The sequence below is a fragment of the Cebidichthys violaceus genome, unplaced genomic scaffold, assembly GCF_023349555.1.
Source record: "Cebidichthys violaceus isolate CVI_PGR_0920_01 unplaced genomic scaffold, fCebVio1.0.p SCAF_69, whole genome shotgun sequence".
NCBI lineage: Eukaryota > Metazoa > Chordata > Actinopteri > Perciformes > Stichaeidae > Cebidichthys > Cebidichthys violaceus.
In genome coordinates, this window is record NW_027176916.1 from 634,388 (window position 1) to 654,868 (window position 20,481).

The following is a 20,481-nucleotide window of genomic DNA, read 5'->3' on the forward strand; positions in this document are numbered from 1 at the left end:
CTACCGCGTTGCATTGTGGGATATTTATGCCAGGGTAGTGTCCAGTGTTTGCATACTGTTATATCTGGGTCTGTCCGCGGCGGACCGGTCTCTGCTGGAGGATCTGGGTCTGTCCGCGGCGGACCGGTCTCTGCTGGAGGATCTGGGTCTGTCCACGGTGGACCGGTCTCTGCTGGAGGATCTGGGTCTGTCCACGGTGGACCAGGTCTCTGCTGGAGTGTGAGCTGAAGGAATTTCTGGTGAACCTGCATGAGTTCATCTGGTTTCACCAGAATCCGACCCGGTGGCTCCGATGACATCATCAAGAACAACTCTATAGAAACAGACCATCTTCTCTCTGATGGTCTCTGTACTGATGGAGGTCTGATAGAGGACCAGGACTACACTGAGACTGGTTCACAACCAGTTAAAAGTTCCTTGCAGTAACTTTTTTTTAAATAATATAAATAAGCAACAATACCTTTCTCCATTTTGGACTTCCTCTCGCTCTGTTCCCCAAAAGGTTCAGAGACAGACTGTTATTACAGACCTTCTGAATGTTAATGAGTCTGGCCGGGTTCAGTCTCTTACTGACCCTGCCCACTCCCCAGCCTGCTGACAGCCAAGCGGAGCAGGGAGCGCTCCATTAGTAAAGACCCAAAGACTGCTTTGGACATTTCTGGGGATTACTGGCTGATTGGTGAACACAAACACCCAAATAAGTGGGGTCAGAGGTCTGTAATCTAAAAGGCCGGCTGCGTGAATGAATGTGGAGCTGCTAAAAAAATACTTCCCAGCAATGCTAAACTGGTCTCTGGCAGGGGATTAAGTAGCGGTGGGCCCAATAAACATATTTTGGCAACCAATGAGAACACTCTAAACCTTTTTAATGGCCCCTTATCGTTTTATATGCAGCATCTTTATGGTTGTGCATGTTTACTTGCACGAAAAACTGGCCACATGAACCATAAAACGTGCATCTTTGACGAATTAAGTTAACGACTATCTTGTGTTTTTTTTGTTTGTTTTTTTACGGCAAATTACTCTTAATTTGTCTTGTCCATTCACAAAACTAATTAGTATCACGCACGCAGTTCTTTTGAATATTTCTTGACTGAACTCAAATTAAATTCCAAGCAGTGAAGGAATTACAGTCTGCAAGTCATGCAAGGACTCCGTCTGTCAGCTCCCATTAATGTTGGCGTGGAGAAACCGGCCTTCAGCCGCCCCTGGCTCCTGGAAGCCTCGGCGACGTGCGATCCAGATCAGCTTCCTCATTCTTTCCACACGGCCGTAGAGCTCGGCCACAATAGATATCGCTTTAATAACAGGCCATGAATGGCATTACTTGCCAAACCCCCCCCCCAAAAAAAACTGTTTGGCTTCAACGCTGACCGATAGGCCATTCCCACCTACTTGAAGCTGCCACTGAGTAAATTTAAGTAAAGGAGTTTTTAAACTGTTGGCATCGCTTTACTTCTGCATTGAAACTGGTCCAAAGAGTACGAACGACAGATGTACAATGATGTACAATTTTTCTCTTTCTCACCCTTTCAAAACCAAAGTGATGAGATTGTGTTTCAGCGGCATATGTATACTGCATGCTCGAGCCACCAGACGATTATCTATTGGGGTGTTTGGTAGCGATCGTACGTTGGATGCCAATTCTTCGGGGCCCGATGTTGGGAAAGGTTTCTTTGAAGCGTGTACCGAGGCTTGTATGGGCCCTTTTTCACAGCGGCCATTTTTGACATGTAATTGCAGGGTAAACGCAGGTGTGATTAAAAAAAAAAAAATCAATTATGGCCCTGTTCCATTTCGGTGGTTCCCTGGTATTGTGCATGCTGGCTCACTGTAATGGCTGTGACACTAAGTAGAATGGGACCTTTATCGGTTCTATCAATTACACCTGTGTTTACCCTGATTACATGTCAACATGGCCGCTGTGAAGAAGGGCCTATTGTTAAAGACCAATGACGTGCTCGATGACGCCCGAAGCAGAAACAAAAATGATTGTTCCTGACTGAAAAGTCTCCCTCTACATCATTTTCGCAGTTCACTGCCATCTGTCTGGTTAAACCCCTTTATAGTTTAGCGACACTAATATTGACCCTCCTGCCATTTTGATTTGAATTATTGACCAAATGGATTGATTTACACACTTTTGACGATGCATTACTCACAAGACAATTAGCCGACTGGCGCTAAATACAGCAGCCTGCATCACAAACTACACGGTTGAGATCATCTGGAATACTTTTGCTCCGTATTCCTTTGCATAAAATTTGGTAACTGTGCGAAGGATCTGATCTGAACTCATTAGTCTTCCCTGAACAACACAGCGGAGCATCGGTTCAAATTTGGTTGTCAAAACCAAACACATGCTCTTGCTGTTTTACTTCCTGTATGACGCCTGGTCATTATCTCATCCCCGCCACCTCTCATTATCAAAATCACTTCTATTTCAGGAGGCTGTGTGTGACATCCAGTAGCCGGTGGAAAGTCTAGCCAAAGACATGAGCGCATTTCTTTGGAAACACATGATGCAATTTCATCGGATTGCAAAAAAAAAAAAACGCAAACACTTACTCATAACCAACAATAGAGCATTTCCTCATGGACTTTTATGAGAATGTCCCATGTTCCCAAGGTGAAAGGAAACACCTCATAGCTTTCATGTGTCACTTCCTGCTGAGTTCCCACAAGCTAGACTGGAATTTCCAACATAGACAGTTTGTCAAGAACAAGGAGTCCATGAATTAAAATGTTAAATGAGGAACATCCTGATTAATGCCCTGATTGGATTCATAACTATTCGAAAGCTGTTTCTTGGGCTCAAAGAGTAGAAATATTACAATATTCTTTGGAGTCAATCTGCAATCTGTAAAAACACCAATGCATGCCTGTGTAGGCCAGAAAAATGTGTCCTCTTGTCATCCTCATCCAGCGTTTTGATTCACTTAATTTCTGCTCATGCTGTCCAAACTGTCTCGTCATTGGAGTAACTGTGGGCCAAAAGCATCACACAGGTCAGTCTGGGTTTGGTTCAAACGGCGTGATGGACGTCCCGCTGCATATACTGTTTCCATTGAGGAACAATCGACATTGTTGTGTGTCAGAATAGAGAAAGAAACAGAGAGCCTTGGTCTTTTGTGTGACCCCAGGGAGCGGATGTTTCCTCTTTTCGTGCTCAGAAGAATCCACCTGAGCGTGACGATAGAGTGGCCCCGACTGAGCCGTCCGGGTTCGCTTCATTAAAAGAGACACCAGGGAACATTTTCAAGGCTTCAGTGAGGGAGGGAGGAAGGACTGGATAAGATGTTATGGAAAGAGGCAAAGACCTGAGAGAGACAGATTTGCTCCTCTCGTATTACTGTGTTTGTATAAACAGTTGTTGCTGATGGTTCCTCTCTCGCTCAGGTTTGGTCTTTAGTTCTGTGACCATGGTTCAAAATACACTAAAATACTGTTGAGATGCAGACTTCCAACTGTATCAGTCCCGATACCGATATGGGCTTAAGGTATCGACCGATACCGAACACCAATCCGATACCAGGCGGCAACTTCCGTGTCTGAAAAAGTTTTACCAATGCTGAAGTGTCTTAAAGCTGCATTCTCTCTAGTGTCCACCAGGGGGCGACTCCTCTGGTTGTATAGAAGTCTAGTCTAAAATGACTCTACTTCTCTCTTGATTTATTCCCTCAGTAAACATTGTAAACATGAGTTTATGGTCTCAATCTCTAGTTTACAGTCTTCTTCAAAACAGCATGATGTTCATTTAGTACATTATGGTCCATTTAGAGTCAAACAGACCATAAAGCAGGGGACGCTTTAGGGCGGGGCTTACTGTGATTGACAGGTCGCTACAACCGCGTTGTCCAGTCTAGGAGTTTTCAGTGTTTAAGTCTTAGAACTTTAAACCATAGAAGTGTGTCATATTCTTCTTATTTGGTTGTACTTAGCTTCACCCTCTCAGTTTACTTCTGGTTGAAAGAAACGTAGATAGCAATGGCCATAAACCAAGATGGCAGCGGCCAGACACCATGATCACAACAGCCATGAACCAAGATAGCGACGACCAAAAACCAAGATGGAGATGGCCAAAATGCCGAACTCGGCAGTCCATAAACCAAAGGGTGACGTCACGTTGACTACCTCCACTTCTTATACACAGTCAATGTCAGATACCAGTGTTTAATTAATAAGCTGTCTGCCTTGACTTCAACATTGCTTTCCTGTCTTTGTTAAACAAAATGTAATCCATAAATACTAATGTGCTGGTTTATATTAATTGAAATATCGGTATCAGGCATCTCTACTACTGATTGGTAATTTCAGAATAAAAGCCTCCTGGGAAGCTGCTGATAATGTCAGAGAGAGAATTCATATGATCCTACGACCACAAACAACCCAGATGGATTACATACGCTGAAGTCTCTTTCACTTCCTTCTCTGACACGGAAAACAATACTTTCCTGTAAGGCATCAAAAGCCGCACAGATAGATTTCAGCTCTTTGTGCGTCTGCTCCACCCTTTTTCTTTTTTTTTTAGGCAAGGAGACCCTTCCACAGCAGAGGGCCGAGAGACACAACTACCACAATGCAACACTTGACGAATGGACACTCACATGTCTGATCCACAATATGCTCATTGTCTGTCTCTTTCAGTCACACAGTCTCAACAATCACAGCAGAAACCTGTCGGCTTGCCAGCTCTGGAAAACTTGGAAAAGATCATCTGCTGGAGTTCATCATGCCTTGAATGTCCGTTTGGCAGCTCGTACAAGCGGAGAACAATCAAGATACTATTTCAAAACCTTTTCCAGTGAACAGTGGGATGCATTATCTCATTTATAGCCATGTGAATGATAGTGTACATGCAATTTACGGATCAAGTGTTGTGCCTGTTTCCATGGATTCTGTTTATGATATAAACAGAGTGAGAAGACTTGGGTCTCACACCCAGAGAACTTCAACTTTTAAGTTATTACCCCAGATGTGAATGATCCTCTCTTGTGGCTGATGTGGTAGGTGGCAAAAGACCCTGTTCCACAGCAGTAAATTCCAAAGTGCAAACCAAATGTGACATAAATCAGACCAGAGAAATGTGGGTCAGCAACAGCAGCCACGTGGTTTATTAAGGTGGCTGCTATAAGTGCTTGTCTACGGCATTAAATATGCATAATTAAGTCAAAAACGTAGATTTAAATCTAAATATTTACTGTAGCTGATAGAGACGCATCGGACCGCAAAACTCTTGAGTAACGGATCAGATCAGCAGAAATAAAAAGGAGGCAAATATAACTTTTAGAGATGTCCCGATAAGGTTTTTTTGGGCTGATACATTTGCTGAGTTTCACCAACCACTCTGAAGTCAGTGTAAACTGTCAAATATTCTAAATTTTGGCCTTTTACTTTGTTAAAGTTATATTGGCATAAAACACAGTTTAAATGATTAAGAAATAAAAGTTTTTATGATGATTATTAGCTTCTTAAAACTAGTGTTAGGAAGATTAAGAGGTCTTAATTCATCTCTAATATCGATTTTATATTGCTGTGAAAACAACTGCAACTTATTCAAGGTTTTAGCCAAAAACTAAATTTTACAATATAATATTTGACCGCATCATGATAACTTTGTAATTTACGTTTCAGTTGAGTTCATGGATGACTAGAAAACAATGGTGGCGATCTCCCGACTGCATATTTTTACTGAATATGATCCGATAATGATCGGCAGATTTAGATTTAGATTGTCCCAATACATAGTGTGTCAAATGCAGTTTGCCAAAAATACCAGGATGTTCTATTACATCTGGTCACATTTTGCAGTATAAAAGGAAGCATGCTTTTCTGGTTACTCTGACCCACAATCCCCTGCACAGCAGATAAATGAGCGAGAGGGTCACAGTTCAAGGGGCAATGTGATGATAAAGTAGCAGCTGAATGCAAACTGCATGCAACAGAGCATACTTTGTTGGGGCGCCTGGAGTATGAACTAAAAGTCTTTTTCTCTGGGTTGGCAGCATGAGAAATTCAAGCGGATCAGTTGTGACAGCTTCCCAGTGGGTGTGAATGTAAACGTAAAGAGAACCCTTGTTACTTGGTGCTTCGGTAAATCCAGAGTAAACAGTGGTTACCTGTGAGTCAGGCTCCATGTAAGGGCTTGTCTTGCCGTCTTCACTAACCGTTGGCGACCACACTCTGTCTCCTGATCCCGACCTGAAAGACAATACCCATGAGTGAAAAGAGAGTCAGATCAGTCTTGCGCCATCGAACTACCCAAGTGTTTCTGCTGAGAGGTGAGTTTTCTTTGCCGACAGGTTTTCCAATGAAGATCCAGAGTATAAAGTGTAATTATTTCTGAGTGAGAATGTTTTGAAAGCAAAGAACTTCTCCTGAATCATCTTAAAAAGTACCGTAAGCTGGAAAAAAGACGACAACTTCAGCGTCACATGATATGCCGTTAACCACAGCTTTGATTGGCGAGAAAGGTACAAGAACGTCCACTTTTTCTTCTTCTATACTTTCTTAATGTACAGCTGGTTCTGGCTGTTATCCTCAGGGGTGTGCTAGCTAGCTAACGCTAATTCTCGTCTCCGTCGTGGTCTGATAAACAGTACATCTCTGTAGCGTACGTACGTCATCGTAAAGACAGAAACATTGACACTGGTCAGTAGTTACGTGAGGAAATTATATCAGTGAATGTTGAATTGCTTGCTAGAAGCTAGCTAGCTTTGTTAAGCTAGCAAGCTGGCTAGCTTAGCTAAGATGGAGTTGGTTCAAATTACTCATGTTGATGCGACAATAAGCAAATTAGTTAGCGTAGTTTGCCCCGCCCCGTTTCATCAAAGACACAAATAATTGGGAAAAAATTTAAGAACTTGACAAAAAGTGAGCCGAATTTTAGCCGAAAAGTAAAAATATTTTTTACATAGTGGCCGAACGGTGGTGCCGTCACGTGATGCCATGGTGCCCAAAAATACTTTTTCCCTTCCCATAGACCTATATGGGAAAATGACGTCATCTTTTTTTTTTTTTGTAGGTAAATCAACTTCCCCGTACGAACACTTGAATAGCCCTCATTTAAATCATTAGGTCATAAAAGTTTTAAAATGCACTAATAGCCGAATCCAGATCCAGGTATTTTCATCCGAATGTTATAGTCGGAAGTCAAACTCTTTCTGCTGCATGTGCCACAGAGCAACTGTGTCAACCGCTCACACACTGCACTGGTAGCTTCGTAATCGTGTGCATGTATGGGTACGTGAGAAGATGTGCTTTTGTACATTTGACAGGTATTCACATTAGGAATGGGATACAGCGACGTTCCGGCCTCCTCCCACTGGTACGAAGATAAAGTCATTATCACATCATAACTCCTCTCTTTGAGGAATCCAGTTTTGGGAAAGAAAAACACTGCATTTTGGGCCAAGGATTTATCAAAAGTAATGATAACTGAATTAGTGCTATCTGAGCCTCCCCCTCCCCCTCCTGTAATTGACTCCAGTTGCATTTCCTTACAGAAAAAGACAATGATTTACTGACTGGCAGCAATGATAAAATACACATTATTTACAGCTCTTTTGAAAGGGGCCTACTGTGCATGCACAATCGCTTCCAGAGAATTACACGCTTTAGTGAAGTTAATGGCGTGCAACTCATTTCTCAGGCAGATAAAAACATTGCGATTAATCTCCAACGGCACTCAACGCTTCACTTGCATTCCTCTTTTAGTTTCGAAGTTATGCGTTGAAGCAGTGGCAGTTTGCCTGTCGCATCAAACAACAACAAAAACAGATCTGAGGGGAATTCTTTGGGTTCCTCCGGGTTGGGAGGGTTTTCGTCGCCATGGCGTTGGCGGTTCGGTGGGAAAGCATCCAACTTGCAAAAGAGGGTAACACCAGGACATCATGCAGAGTAACGAAAAGGATAAATGTCTCTGTGTGTTTGTGTGTGTGCTGTCTTCTCTTCTTTCACACCTCCTTCCACGGAGGCGTGAAGACTATTAACCGCGAGCGTGCACCGATCCGTCCGACCACACGGCGAGGGAGCGTTGACGTCCAAAGAGGTGAGGTCATCCGGCTCTGCAGCTGGCACGCCGTTCGGCCGAGCTGAGGCAACGCTTCAGATATGAACCGCGGAGGTGTTGCTATCAAGGAAGCTCTTATGAGGCGGCGAGTGTCTGGTGGACTGCGTAGGATGATAACCCCCCCCCCCCCCCCCCCCCCCTCCACTAGAACTCCTTCATGTTTTCGACGGTTAGGACACAAACAGCCTATTGAAACGAGTGAAAGTTCAGTCTGAAGAGGCCTATTTGAAATGACATTTTAGCCATTTAGCATCCATTCATAATAATGGAGATGTGAACACAGAGGCATGAGTGGAAACTGTGAGTTACATCCCACCCCCCATGTAGTTCTTCCAGGAATTAAACTGTTTTGGAGGATCTTTAAATGTAACCCACAGCGGACAGAAACAACCTGCTGCGCACCAGTTCGGTCAGTTACAATGAACTGTGTTGTTGTATTCTGTTTGCAGTATTGAGTCAGTGACGAATCTCTCAACCTCGTCTTTCTCTCATTGTTAGTCTAGTTTTTCTGCCCGAAAATCCAGCCTGAGCAGTAAATCTCCTCCCCTAGCCTGGAAATACCTTGTGATGATCTATGAACCAGATCATCTATTTGCAGACTGAGTGGCTTTATCTCGTCTTTTCTTCTCCCTCCTCTGTCTAGCTGCTTTGCCAGGAGTGCCGCGAGAGAACAGATCTCTTTCTAAATACAGATTCACAATGATAAATAGGACACGGGTGAACAGTTACAGGCTCATTTCTTTTAAAAGTGTCGTCTTTGGTTTTTCACCCCTTAAGCTCCCCTTTCTGCTCTTAACTGCATGCATCAACGTCAAGATTGAGTAAAGACAAATGGAAAGAAAGAAAAAGAGGAATAATAAGAACGTCTCAGGTCTTTCCTCTGGTCATATTTTCCCTTGCCTGACCTCCCACTGCCAGGTTTAATTTCCTGATTGTGGAAATCTGGTTTTTCGGAGCGGTGGGCTGAGTTTACTTTGGCTGCGCAGCATCGCCGTGTTCGAGGAGGAGCGCGAGACGGACGGCTGAAAAAAACCCAAGTGCCCTCAAATTAAGATGTGGCTGATCACGGATCGTTTCAGGGTTCACTGGGGAGTCATGCTTCGCTCCGTCAAATCCATCAGAAACCAGGCCAGTTCTCAGCCCTTTTTTTTACCACTGGAGCAGGTCCTCTGTTATTAATAGACAATCACGTTATAAAGAAGATCCACGAGAGTCTCGTCTGCAGATCTGAGGGGGGGGGGACTCTGAATCTGAGCAACGTATCGTCACACAACGTAACCAAGAGTTACTCCTCAGTATTTGTGGGATTTCCTACGAAATCAAGATGCGTACAGTCTTTTCAAAATTAACTTCTGTCTTTACAGGAAACAACTTCGTACAAAAGTACTTATGGTTGGTTTAGGAAAAGATCGTCAAATAGTTAGTTAGGTTGAGGAAAATATCGTCGTTTGGGTTAGAATATCTACCAAAGTGGCGTTGCTGAAGTAAGCAGGTCACGTGACTTCTCGTTTCACATTGGGAACAAACATCGGTCTCCTGGGTCAATGATCGGCGTTTGTTGGACCCTTCCACTTCCACTACCGCCCACCCTGTGTGTGCTTTTGCTGGTTTTATACTTCCTTCCTTTTATACATTCCTTTTTCGTATGAATAGAGCCACGAACGCTGGATGAGACCAGACTGATCTGATTGACGACAGGATCAATGCAAGAGAGCAAAAAAGGGGAGGGAGGTTTGCGGTCTCCCCCCGTCCTCCCTTTCTGCAACGCAGCCTCCCAAACTCCATTGATGTTGTGTTTAGAACCACCACAAAAAAAAGGAGACCTTGGGGTAGCGAGAGACAGGAATGATGCGATGGAAGGATGAAGGAGAAGGCAGCGATGCTGGTCGTAGAGGGGGGAGTTGGGTTCTTTGGAGGTTTCTTTTATATCTTTATCCCAGCTGGAGTCCCCTGTTCATTTGGTCCCGCGCAGCCTCGTGTATAATTCCTCAGCCATGAGTCACAGGTCCTTGAGTCGACGCGAGGCAGCAGGAGGCGAATCCTCCAGAGCTCGGACTATGTGTCCTATGAGTCCCGCTGAAGCCTCTGAGCTGTGTTTTGCTTTGATTGTACTCTCCAGGTCCTGAGCAGGTCTTCAGGTCTCAGATATGCACTCATTAACATGCATTATACATCAGCTAAACCTCTCATACTATCAAACCCCGCAATGCTGCAGGTCTAACCTTAAAAGGGACAGTTCACCCTAAAAATCAACCGGTAGCGCTATTTATCAGTCTAGATTGTTTTGGTGTGAGTTGCTGAGTTTTGTACATATCTGCCGTAGAAATGTCTGCCTCCTCTTCAAAATATTGGCACGATGAGGCACTTGGCTTGTGGCGCTCAAAGCACCACAAACAATTATTTGAAATACAATGTCTCTTTCCAGAAATCATGAGCCGGTTACTCAAGATATTCCACAGACCTTGTTGAGAGCAGTTTCATGGAGGAACTATTTTCTTTGAACCGTAGTTCCTTTTCACGTTCATCGGTTTGCAAAAAGCCAAGATGGCGACGGCCAAATCGCCAAACTCGAGGCTTCAAAACGGCGATCCACAGACCAATGGGTGACGTCGCAATAAATATACAATCTATGGTTAGAAGCAACAATCCCAAAGCAAACAAAACTAAAAGTATATTCGGGGTTATTTTGGGTGAACTGACCCATTAAACTCTAAACCATCTGCAGCTAAAGCTTCCTGCCAGCCTGAACGTAATCCTGAATTGTCTTTTCAACAGTAATTCAAATCGAAACAAGAACAGCAGGGCTTCACGGGAACAAGACACGCAGTCAGAGAAACAGACTCAGCTCAGGCATCGTGACTCATTTCTCAGCACATTTAACTTGCCACCCCAGCGCGACTCTTTCCGAACAGCCTGACCAGCGGTGGAAACGCATCCAAACCGCCGTCGGGCCTCTGCGACCACATGGCTTTCTCCAATAACCTCTGGCAGAAGGAGGCAAACTGCAGGGAGGTGAAGGCCGGTTGGAAGAAGCGGAGAAGAAACAGTGAATGAGTGGAATGGGAATTAGGTTTGCAGCGAGAGAATGGTGGTACATGGAGGTCAGGGACGACGAAGAGGTCAAAAGAACGATGGATGAAAAGAAGAACGCGGAGGTTTCCTTCACAGCTACTTCACATATTCAACGACTCTGTTTAGGTCCGAGGCTATAAAAGGCCAAGCAAAGCGGACGTGACACCCTCCAATATGGGCCTTGTGTGTCCGTCAACGGCCCTCTGACATTACAGTGAACTCGGACAGTGTGCGTGGCGGGAGTGGCGGCCATTTTTTCCCCCTCAGCGAGACGACACAGCTCCATTAGATCACCGACGCCAGGAACTAGCAGAAACTAGGGGCGGGTGTTTCACCTCACAGTGGAACGCTGACAGGCCTGCATCAGCAGGGAGGCCTGATGGAAAATAGAAAGCTGTGGTAAAGTGGTGACCTCAGAGCACCGGGGATTTTTTTTTTACAGTTTCTCTTTCGTTCTTTCCGGTTTTCTCACGAATTTACAAGCTTTAAAATGTTGTGAATTTAATTTGCTGTGGCCCTCGTAGTCTCAGAGCTTCACACCTTCATCAAGAGTCACCAGTGGTCGCATTATACTTCATTATTGTGCATCATTTTTGGCGTACAGGGTTGAAAAAATTAATTAAAAAATCCCTCATTTCGATTTTTCCTGCATTTGCCACGGACAGACGACTTCTTTTGGACGTTGTATCCATCCAGATTTGTGTCCATGATTTTGTTTTTTGCCCTTTGCAAGCTTGGTTTTAGGTCATTGCCATCTTGTTTTTTCCACATCGCCATTCTCTCTGGTAGAGAGAATTAAGTCTTCACTTTTCAAAATCTCCTGGTTATGACCAAAAAACGTGTATTGCGAGGTCACCGTGACCTTAGACAACCAAATTCGAATCAGATCATCCTTGAGTGCAAGTGGACATTTGTGCCAAATTTGAAGAAATTCCATCGAGGCGTTCCTGAGATATTACGTTCACGAGAATGGACTGGAAGAACAAGATTAATGACATCTAAAGAAATATGTGAGCATTTGAATGTTCCTTTAATGACAGCATTCTTTGAGGAAAAAACAACTACAGCTGCCGGCACCAAATTTTCCAGAAGCCTCTTTATTTCTTACTCGGCTTTCACGAGCTTCCCGGGGCACAACCCCCCCCCGCTCTTGAATGCTCCGTAATAGGAATTATTTAAAAAATGGGGGTTATGAAAGTAATAAATGCGGAGAAGTTGCAAAGAGACATTCTTGTTTTATATAAGCCCTCGGGCTCAGATGAATCCAGTGTTCTGTAATTTTGGTTCACAGCAGACGTGTAGACTCATATATTTGTCCATCGGCAGAAACACTAAATTACAGGTCTCCTGTTTCTCCGTCTGTGACTCTGTATTTTATGGCGACGTCTTTTAATGACGGACAAAACTGGTGTCCTCTGAAATATAATTTTTTAGCGAGTCAGCGCGAGTTCTTTGAGTCACTTCAAATTTTTACTTCGATTTTTAGACTCCGTGGAATCCGTGGTTGCAATTAAATAATCCTCAGTTATTGCTGTAGCCCACAATTGAGGAGTAGGCCCATTACATAATCGCCTGATCTGGATTCTTTGAGCTGACCGCACTCGTTTTGCATAAATGTCAGATTCCACAGTAATTTAAAGCCAATGAAAAACAAATGTGGCATCAAATAGAAAGTGAAATCGTTGGCGTTACAGCTCCATCAACCAGCCATGTTGTTCACATTCATCTCTGTCCAAAATGTCATCATTTAATCATTTTATCCTGTTCCGACATTTGTTTGAAATTGTCATAATTATTAAGTTGTGGCCAAAATGTGTGATCACAGTAAACCTTTGACCACTAAAATCTGATCAGTTCATCCTGTAGAGCTGGTGGACGTTAACGCCAAATGGCTGAGGGTGTTCCTGAGATATCGTGAGAATGGGACAGACGTGAGGTCACAGTGACCTTTTACCACCAAAATCGGATCAGTTCGTCATTGAGTCCAAATGGACGTTTGTGCCAAATTTGCAGAAATTCCCTCCAGGTGTTCCTGAGATATCATGAGAATGACGTGAGGTCATAGTGACCTTTTACCACCAAAATCGGATCAGTTCGTCATTGAGTCCAAGTGGACGTTTGTGCCAAATTTTGCAGAAATTCCCTCCAGGTGTTCCTGAGATATTGCATTCACAAGAATGGACTGGACTTATCTGACAACCCCAAAAACGGCCGTTACTGTCGTCGAGGCATACAAATATGGAAAAAGAGGGCTTGGCTAGTTGCAGTGGAAATTGAGCTTTGTGGCAAACAAACGTTTATTTTTTTTTGTTCAAGACAATCTTCAAAAAACACTTTATGATTTTTTGAATGCAATCAACAGAACACGTAAGGTAAATTCACCAGAGGGGTATTAACTGACGTATTTTATATCGTAGAAGAAAACGTTAAAATCTCTTCAGCTTGTGTTGAACACAGACCTTATCTCAGACATATAACCCAAAATTCAAAAAACACATTGACTTCTAGACGAGGTAACAGGACGTGCATAAACAGATAGTGATTTCTGAGATAAACTGTTTCTTTGCATTGCGCCTTTTTCCTATTTATGCACTATTCCCATTTTATTTTGATGGTTAATGAGTATAAGCAGCCAAGACTGTGACCTACTTGATCCCGTTGGAAGTTTGAGCTCATGCACACGGCGTCACGTTGTTTGTCTGCTCAGTCATAGTGACCGTTGCTGTTTATTAACAGCACTTCCTGTGCTGCATTTGTCCTGGGAAAAACAATAAATCTACCTCACACTAGACGCTTTAATCGCCGCGCTATGGGTTGCAAATATTTGGAAAGCATAAGACTTTTACTCATAAGCAGCCTTGGAAGAGTCTCCGTTTTCCACAATGTCAAGCAGGAATATTCAAAGATTATTTAAAAAAAAAAAAAACTTGCGGTGACTCATGTCCTCTATCTCAGGGGGGGAGAAATTCAACTCTGAGCTTCGCTGTGTAATCGAATTTCCAACGATGCACCCAGCAGAAAATGTTGGCTGTTAAAAAAGCGCTGAAGGATTTCTCACCGCTCCTCGACTTGGCTTCCTAAACCTTCATAAACGTCTTTAAAATTCCCTTTTTTTTCCTTCTTCTTCTTCTGCTTGTTGTTCTGTCTGCCCTGCCCTTGATCAGCGGTTCATTTCAGCTCTGGGGTTAGAGGTGCATAGCCCTCTCTCTCTGACCCTCATCCTGCCCAGCAGCAGGGCGGTTCACACCGTAATTACTCAGCAATATAGTGCAGAAAGGTCACATACCAGCAGCCGGCCTTGTTCTGCCTCCGCTGTGCTGCTATCCTGTCGGTTTCTGGAGCAAAACTAAGGACGGTTGACGAACAGCAGGACCACAGTGTGTCTGGTGGCTTATTTGTGGTCATGATTTCATCCTAAAGTCACTTTTTTTCCCCAAGATTAAAGCATCAAGAACCTCTAGTGAATTGTAATAAATCCTTAAAAGAGGTCGTCTTTGATCTTAAACCCGTTCGCTCTGCCACGTCTTTAATTTGTCAAGTAAAAATTTCACAGCAAATTACTGTTTTTTGCATGTTTTTTTTCCGCCTGTTTCCCCGGTGGAGAGTTATGAAGGCTACGTTGGCAATTAGAAACGACAGTTTTGGCGGTTTGAGGGCTAAATCAGGAGGCTCATCTCGCTAATATACATGTTATCATTACATTATATATAAAGTCGAACATTTTGAATCTGATAAAACACAGACGTGAGGGACACTTTCTCAATCACATGAGGTCCCCCCGGTAATACTAATCCACGAATAGTACTAAAGTAAATAACCAAAATAATTCTCTTTTACTTTATCAGGTTTTCTTTGCCCGTAACACTCGATGTCTTCTTGCTTCTTCACTCTACGTTTAGTTGGAATAATGCCTCCGTGCATGAGTGTAAACAAAGCTTTATTGGGGGACATTGGTCCCTAAAGAACGTTCTATAAAAACACAAATACAGTGCAAAGAGAGCGAGAGAGAACGTGCTTTTGGAGTCCCTGCATGTGTGAATCTTCGCTTATCTGATTACTCAGAGAGCGATTCTTGTTTCCACTGCGTCTGCAAGCCAACTTCACACTGCAAACCATTACAGGAGCGCGACCACTGCCCTAAAAAGGACAGAGCTGAAGCGCCCAGTTGGCAGTTGTCACTTGTAACTGAGGCTAAAAAACCACACAGTGTTCCTCATCTGAGGTTGCCAGATTTTGGCTACCTCTAGGATCTGGCAACCCCGAGCAAACCGTCTAATAGAAATGTGGGAAGCAACTGACGTTTCAGTTTTTTCCCCTTGGTTACTCTCCGTCTCCCCCTCGGCCTCTCTGTCATTAACTCTTCAGATGGATGATTTCCACTTGGCTATGTTGACAGAAACATGCTGCTCCTGTCCTCCGCTTAAGGCCGAATCCATCCATCCTCGCCTGCTAAAAATGACGCAGAGCAGTTTGAAAGCTAATTTTTTTTCCACCCCATGAACTGATATAATGCACAACATCGAGCTGTGAAATCCATTTCTGAAAGGTTGCCGTGCAACAAGCCTCATTGACTGTGACAGCTCGCTATAGGAGCAGAGAGTCGATCGTTTAAAACCTGCCGCAAACCCGTCATCCGTCCGTACGACTGGACCAATGTGTGTTCCTGTTCGAGAGGCAATAAATGACCTTAGTCATAAAAAAAAAAAAAAGAATTTTCAATTAAATGCACTTAATGAGCCTAAAAGCATAAGCAGCCTCTGCTGAGGGTCAAAGCCGTGACGACTGATTAGAACGTGACTGATGTTGGTATTTTTATATCCTGGCATCAGTCATCCTCTGTGGAAAAAAAAAATAAGTCTGCAAGCAATTACAGTAGAAATACAGTAAACTACGTTCTGATGGTGTTGTAAATGGAATCAGGCAGACGGCAAACCGAATATCATGTTACCGTCACAACAAATGAACCCGAACGCGGGTCATTCTCTCTCGTACCTGCAGATGTTGAGCGTCAGCTGCTGAGTGCAGGTTTTGATCCGGTTCTGAGCCTCCATGTGCGTCATGAGCTCCGTGTTGTCGCCGTTGATCGCCAGGATGGTGTCGCCCGGACACAGGTCACCTTGGGCTGCCTTGCTGCCCGGTGTCACCTGGAGGAAACATTCACACACACACACACACACACACACACACACACCCACACACACAGCGATCCAAGCACAAAGAAAAGAAAGAGCTGTTATAAGTGGTGTCAAACTGTCAGTGAGGAATAAAGACAGAAAGAAAGAAAGAAAAAAGTCATATTAGCGTGGGAGTTGTCAACACAAGGCCAAATTCAACAAAAGCAGCTCTCTTGTTTGATTTATGTAATATTGCCTTGGGCAGCGCTCTACGTTTACTTTCTCAAAAGCCAGCAACAACGACACTGAGAAGTGAGAGGCCACTCAAGAGTTTTTTGTTTTTTTTTATTTGAGGTGGTGAAATACTCTGAAAGATCTGGAACATTTGTACACGCCTCGCCTTTTGCAAAAATTCAGTTAAAAACTAACTAACTTCCTGATCACTCAGCAGTTGCATCGGACTAAAACCTCTCAGTGGATCATTTTTTTAAGCTACTTTGCACAGTGTTTGTTTGCACATGAACCTTGAACCTCAACTTGTCTCTGGGTAATGTCGGATTCATTTGCAAACATCTGCTCAATATGTTCTTGTAGAAATCGCTTTGATCTTGTAAAACACGTCCAACATCGCTTTCATTTTGGAGATTATGTTTGAGCCCGCTGGACAGTGAGCAGGTTTCCTCGCCGTGATCCTTTTATTCCAGAAACACACCGGTCTGTGGACATCTGAGCCCCACGGGGAGGGGTGAGTAGGAATTTGGGGAGGGTGGGTGTCCCAGTGGGTGTGTTTCACCTTCACAGACACACTAAGTAACACATGATAACAATTATCCATTATTACACACACAAATGTCCCTGTTTGCAGGCCTGTGGCTGGTCTGTTTTGGCTCAAATGCATGAGAATAAACTACCAATCAAATCATCGAACCGAGACATCCACGGTGAAACAGTCGCTGGCAGCATGCTGCCTTTACTAGTAATGAATCAAAAAAATGTAATAAAATGTGAACAGTTGCCATAAAGTCTCCGGTCTGTCACGTGCTGTGAAGCTATGACACGCATGAGCTGATTAGTTTGACTGCATTTTTTTTTCCCCCAACCATTAAATGTGAGGACATTCTCAGCAGCTGGATGCAATCGCTGTTTGTCATAATGTTTTTGGAGGAATTTGAAGCACAATCTGTGGCATAAGAGTTGGATTTGACAATAGAGACTCAATGCAATTAACATGGTGCCTTCAGTAAAGTTTATAAATCCAGCAGCAGCAGCAGCAACAGCTGTTGGCAGCTGGAATACAGCAACTGGCTGCAAAGATTATTCAACCAAGGAATAATTCCGTCTATAGACTGTTAGGAAACACTTTGAGACATTTTTGGGGGGGCGGAGCTAAGGTGAAGGCCGAATAATTCTCTAAAAAAAGTTAGTTAATGCAAGTTTGAAGTTTTGGCAAAAATCTCTTCATCTTTTGAAGAATGTAACCTGATGTGGTGCTGAGGAGGTTAGCAGGAGGCTAAGCTAAACTATTAGCAACATTTTCTCTCCATCTGTGAAACACTTCACCGATATTGCAGCTCGCCAGAACATAAACACAGTTTATTATCTTAAATGTAAATGCAAGACACATTCTGGCACCGTACAACTTCATCTATTGGCTAAAAGCTACACGAAAGATATCACCACACAGCAAGTAAATAAACTAAATGATCAGCTTTGTAACATGCCTGGGCGCTAAAAGGCTAAAATGACTACCTGTAACACTCAGGGAACAGAAGGTTTAAGATGATTTTCCTGTTAATGGATCCTGTGCATGTCAAGTGTGTGGTGATTAATCTTTGTCCTGTCATCCAAGTCTTTAAGTGGATACCTCCCTTTGAGTGCCCACTGCCTGACCCCACAAACATCTTCTGAAAGCACATTAACACGTATTGTTTTTGGAACGGTGAAACCAGATATCAGTAGTGTAATCCAAGATAAATTAAGATATTATTGTCTGAAATAAGGAACAGAGGGTCTGCTTGTGCGGTAGAAGCAGCCTCGCTATCCGAGAAGAGCGTTTTTTAAGAGCAAAGACACACAAGTTCACGCTCCATGAAGCGCTAATAGCTGAGTCGTGTGGTTCAGACGTGGAATTCATAATTTACAGCCTCTGACCGCCCCAAATGTCCCTGACTCAGTTCCTGTAAACTGAGAAGTCAGAGGCATTGTGGGAAATGTGTGTAAGAGTGTGTATGTGAATCACAGGGAAAGTAAAATCACCTAAACTCACTTTTGTTCTTGTTCTGCATTGGTGGAAATCTGACATAAACTACACAACTGAGGAAATATAATAAGTCCACCCACTGGATCATTTTGAAAACATGCTTAAAAAGTCCTCAAGGGGCTGAGAGATAAAACCACGACAACTTCTGTATGACGAAAGCCACAAATATGGTGGAAATAACAAGCTAACTAGCGAGCTAACTAGCGAGCTAATGTTTGACTAAAAACATGGTGGAATTAACAAGCTAACTAGTGAGCTAACTAGCAAGCTAACTAGCCAGCAAACATTTGACTAAAAACATGGTGGAATTAACAAGCTAACTAGTGAGCTAACTAGCCAGCAAACGTTTGACTAAAAACATGGTGGAATTAACTAGCGAGCTAACGTCTGATTAAAAACATGGTAGAATTAACAAGCTAACTAGTGATCTAACTAGCCAGCAAACGTTTGACTAAAAACATGGTGGAATTAACAAGCTAACTAGTGAGCTAACTAGCCAGCAAACGTTTGACTAAAAACATGGTGGAATTAACAAGCTAACTAGTGAGCTAACTAGCCAGCAAACATTTGACTAAAAACATGGTGGAATTAACAAGCTAACTAGTGATGCTTCATCTACACACTCTTGTCACAGCGTAGGAGAGCACATTGCTATCTCCAGATAATAAGTCATTAACACTGATTCACCAGATGTTGTTATGAGCTGTTAGCTTAATTTTAAGTCAACAGAAAGGAGAGAACAGACTGTGTGGAGAGGTGAGGAACGGGGGTCTGATTAGAGGACGTTAACTTTATTATATTTCATTAGGAAGATTATTCCCAAACCGTCGACTTTATCGCAGAAATGGACTTGAAAGATCAGGGCTGGTTTAAAACAACAAATGGCGTATGGAGCCATTTTCAATCATTAATAGACAATTTTTTGAAATTTGGAACGAAATGTTAACATCAACACCAGCATTGATGCGTTTCATCACAGTACAATCATTTAGTTTTTAGCTTTTAAAAAACACGTTTAAGTGTGCAGTTACTCTTTAAATGTGTGTGTGTGTGTGTGTGTGTGTGTGTGTGTGTGTGTGTGTGTGTGTGTGTGTGTGTGTGTGTGTGTGTGTGTGTGTGTGTGTGTGTGTGTGTGTGTGTCTTGGGTTTGTGCCTGGGTTGTGTCATAGTGGGCCGAAGTCCATGCACCCCCCCCCAAAACACAAACACACACAGAGTGACTTATATCACCTCAGGGTCGGACCATGAATAGCAGGGTATGAATCACACACACACACACACACACACACACACACTGTGGTAGCGCTGAGGTTGACACTAGAGGACAAACATTCCCGTAATACAAAGTACAGAGTTACGTGTGTCAGACATAATCACAACGAGCTATATTTACACTGCGGATGTCGTGTGATGTAATGGCTCAACTCTACAAAGCTTCTCTAATTATGTTTTCACTCTGTGGCATTACAAACATTTATTTTTATTTTTGTCTTCCTACTCACAGGAAACCACATGTAGTAACCGAATCTGAGTGATCCACTTCATGTTGTCGAGAGAAAATATAGGCTCCAACATGAGAGATTGACGGTCGCCTTAAAAACAACTCTGTCACTGTAGATGATTAAGAGTTATCTCGGGACGAGTTAGAGGCTGTCGTGAACGAATGTGAGGCGGTAATTTATCCAAATTGTCTCAAAATAGCAATTTAAGATCATACGGTAAAGATTAAATCCTATTTTATCTTTCACAATAAGACGCACACACTGCCTAACTGTTTACCAGAGGGATCTCAAACTGACTCAGAGCATTTGACTAAAAGGAGACTCAATAAAAAAATATCTGACAGTAGCTTAGACTATAAAACAGGATTCTGGTTCTGATGTCTTTTGACCAACACTCACTTGGTGTGTTTGCATTAAAGACGTTTTTCTCGTGCTTGAATCCCACAGAGAAGCTTTTCTGCT

General features: G+C 43.1%; 1 protein-coding gene across 1 annotated transcript in view; it reads right to left on the reverse strand.

Annotated features, from left to right (window-relative positions):
- Positions 1 to 20,481, reverse strand: part of pdlim4 (PDZ and LIM domain 4) — a 48,036-nt gene that overhangs the window by 19,780 nt on the left and 7,775 nt on the right. The window contains exons 2-3 of the mRNA XM_068734959.1: positions 16,136 to 16,287; positions 6,120 to 6,201 (exon numbers count right to left, since the gene is read on the reverse strand). Of these exons, the coding sequence (XP_068591060.1) occupies positions 6,120 to 6,201; positions 16,136 to 16,287 (234 nt within the window). The remainder of the gene's footprint in view (positions 1 to 6,119; positions 6,202 to 16,135; positions 16,288 to 20,481) is intronic.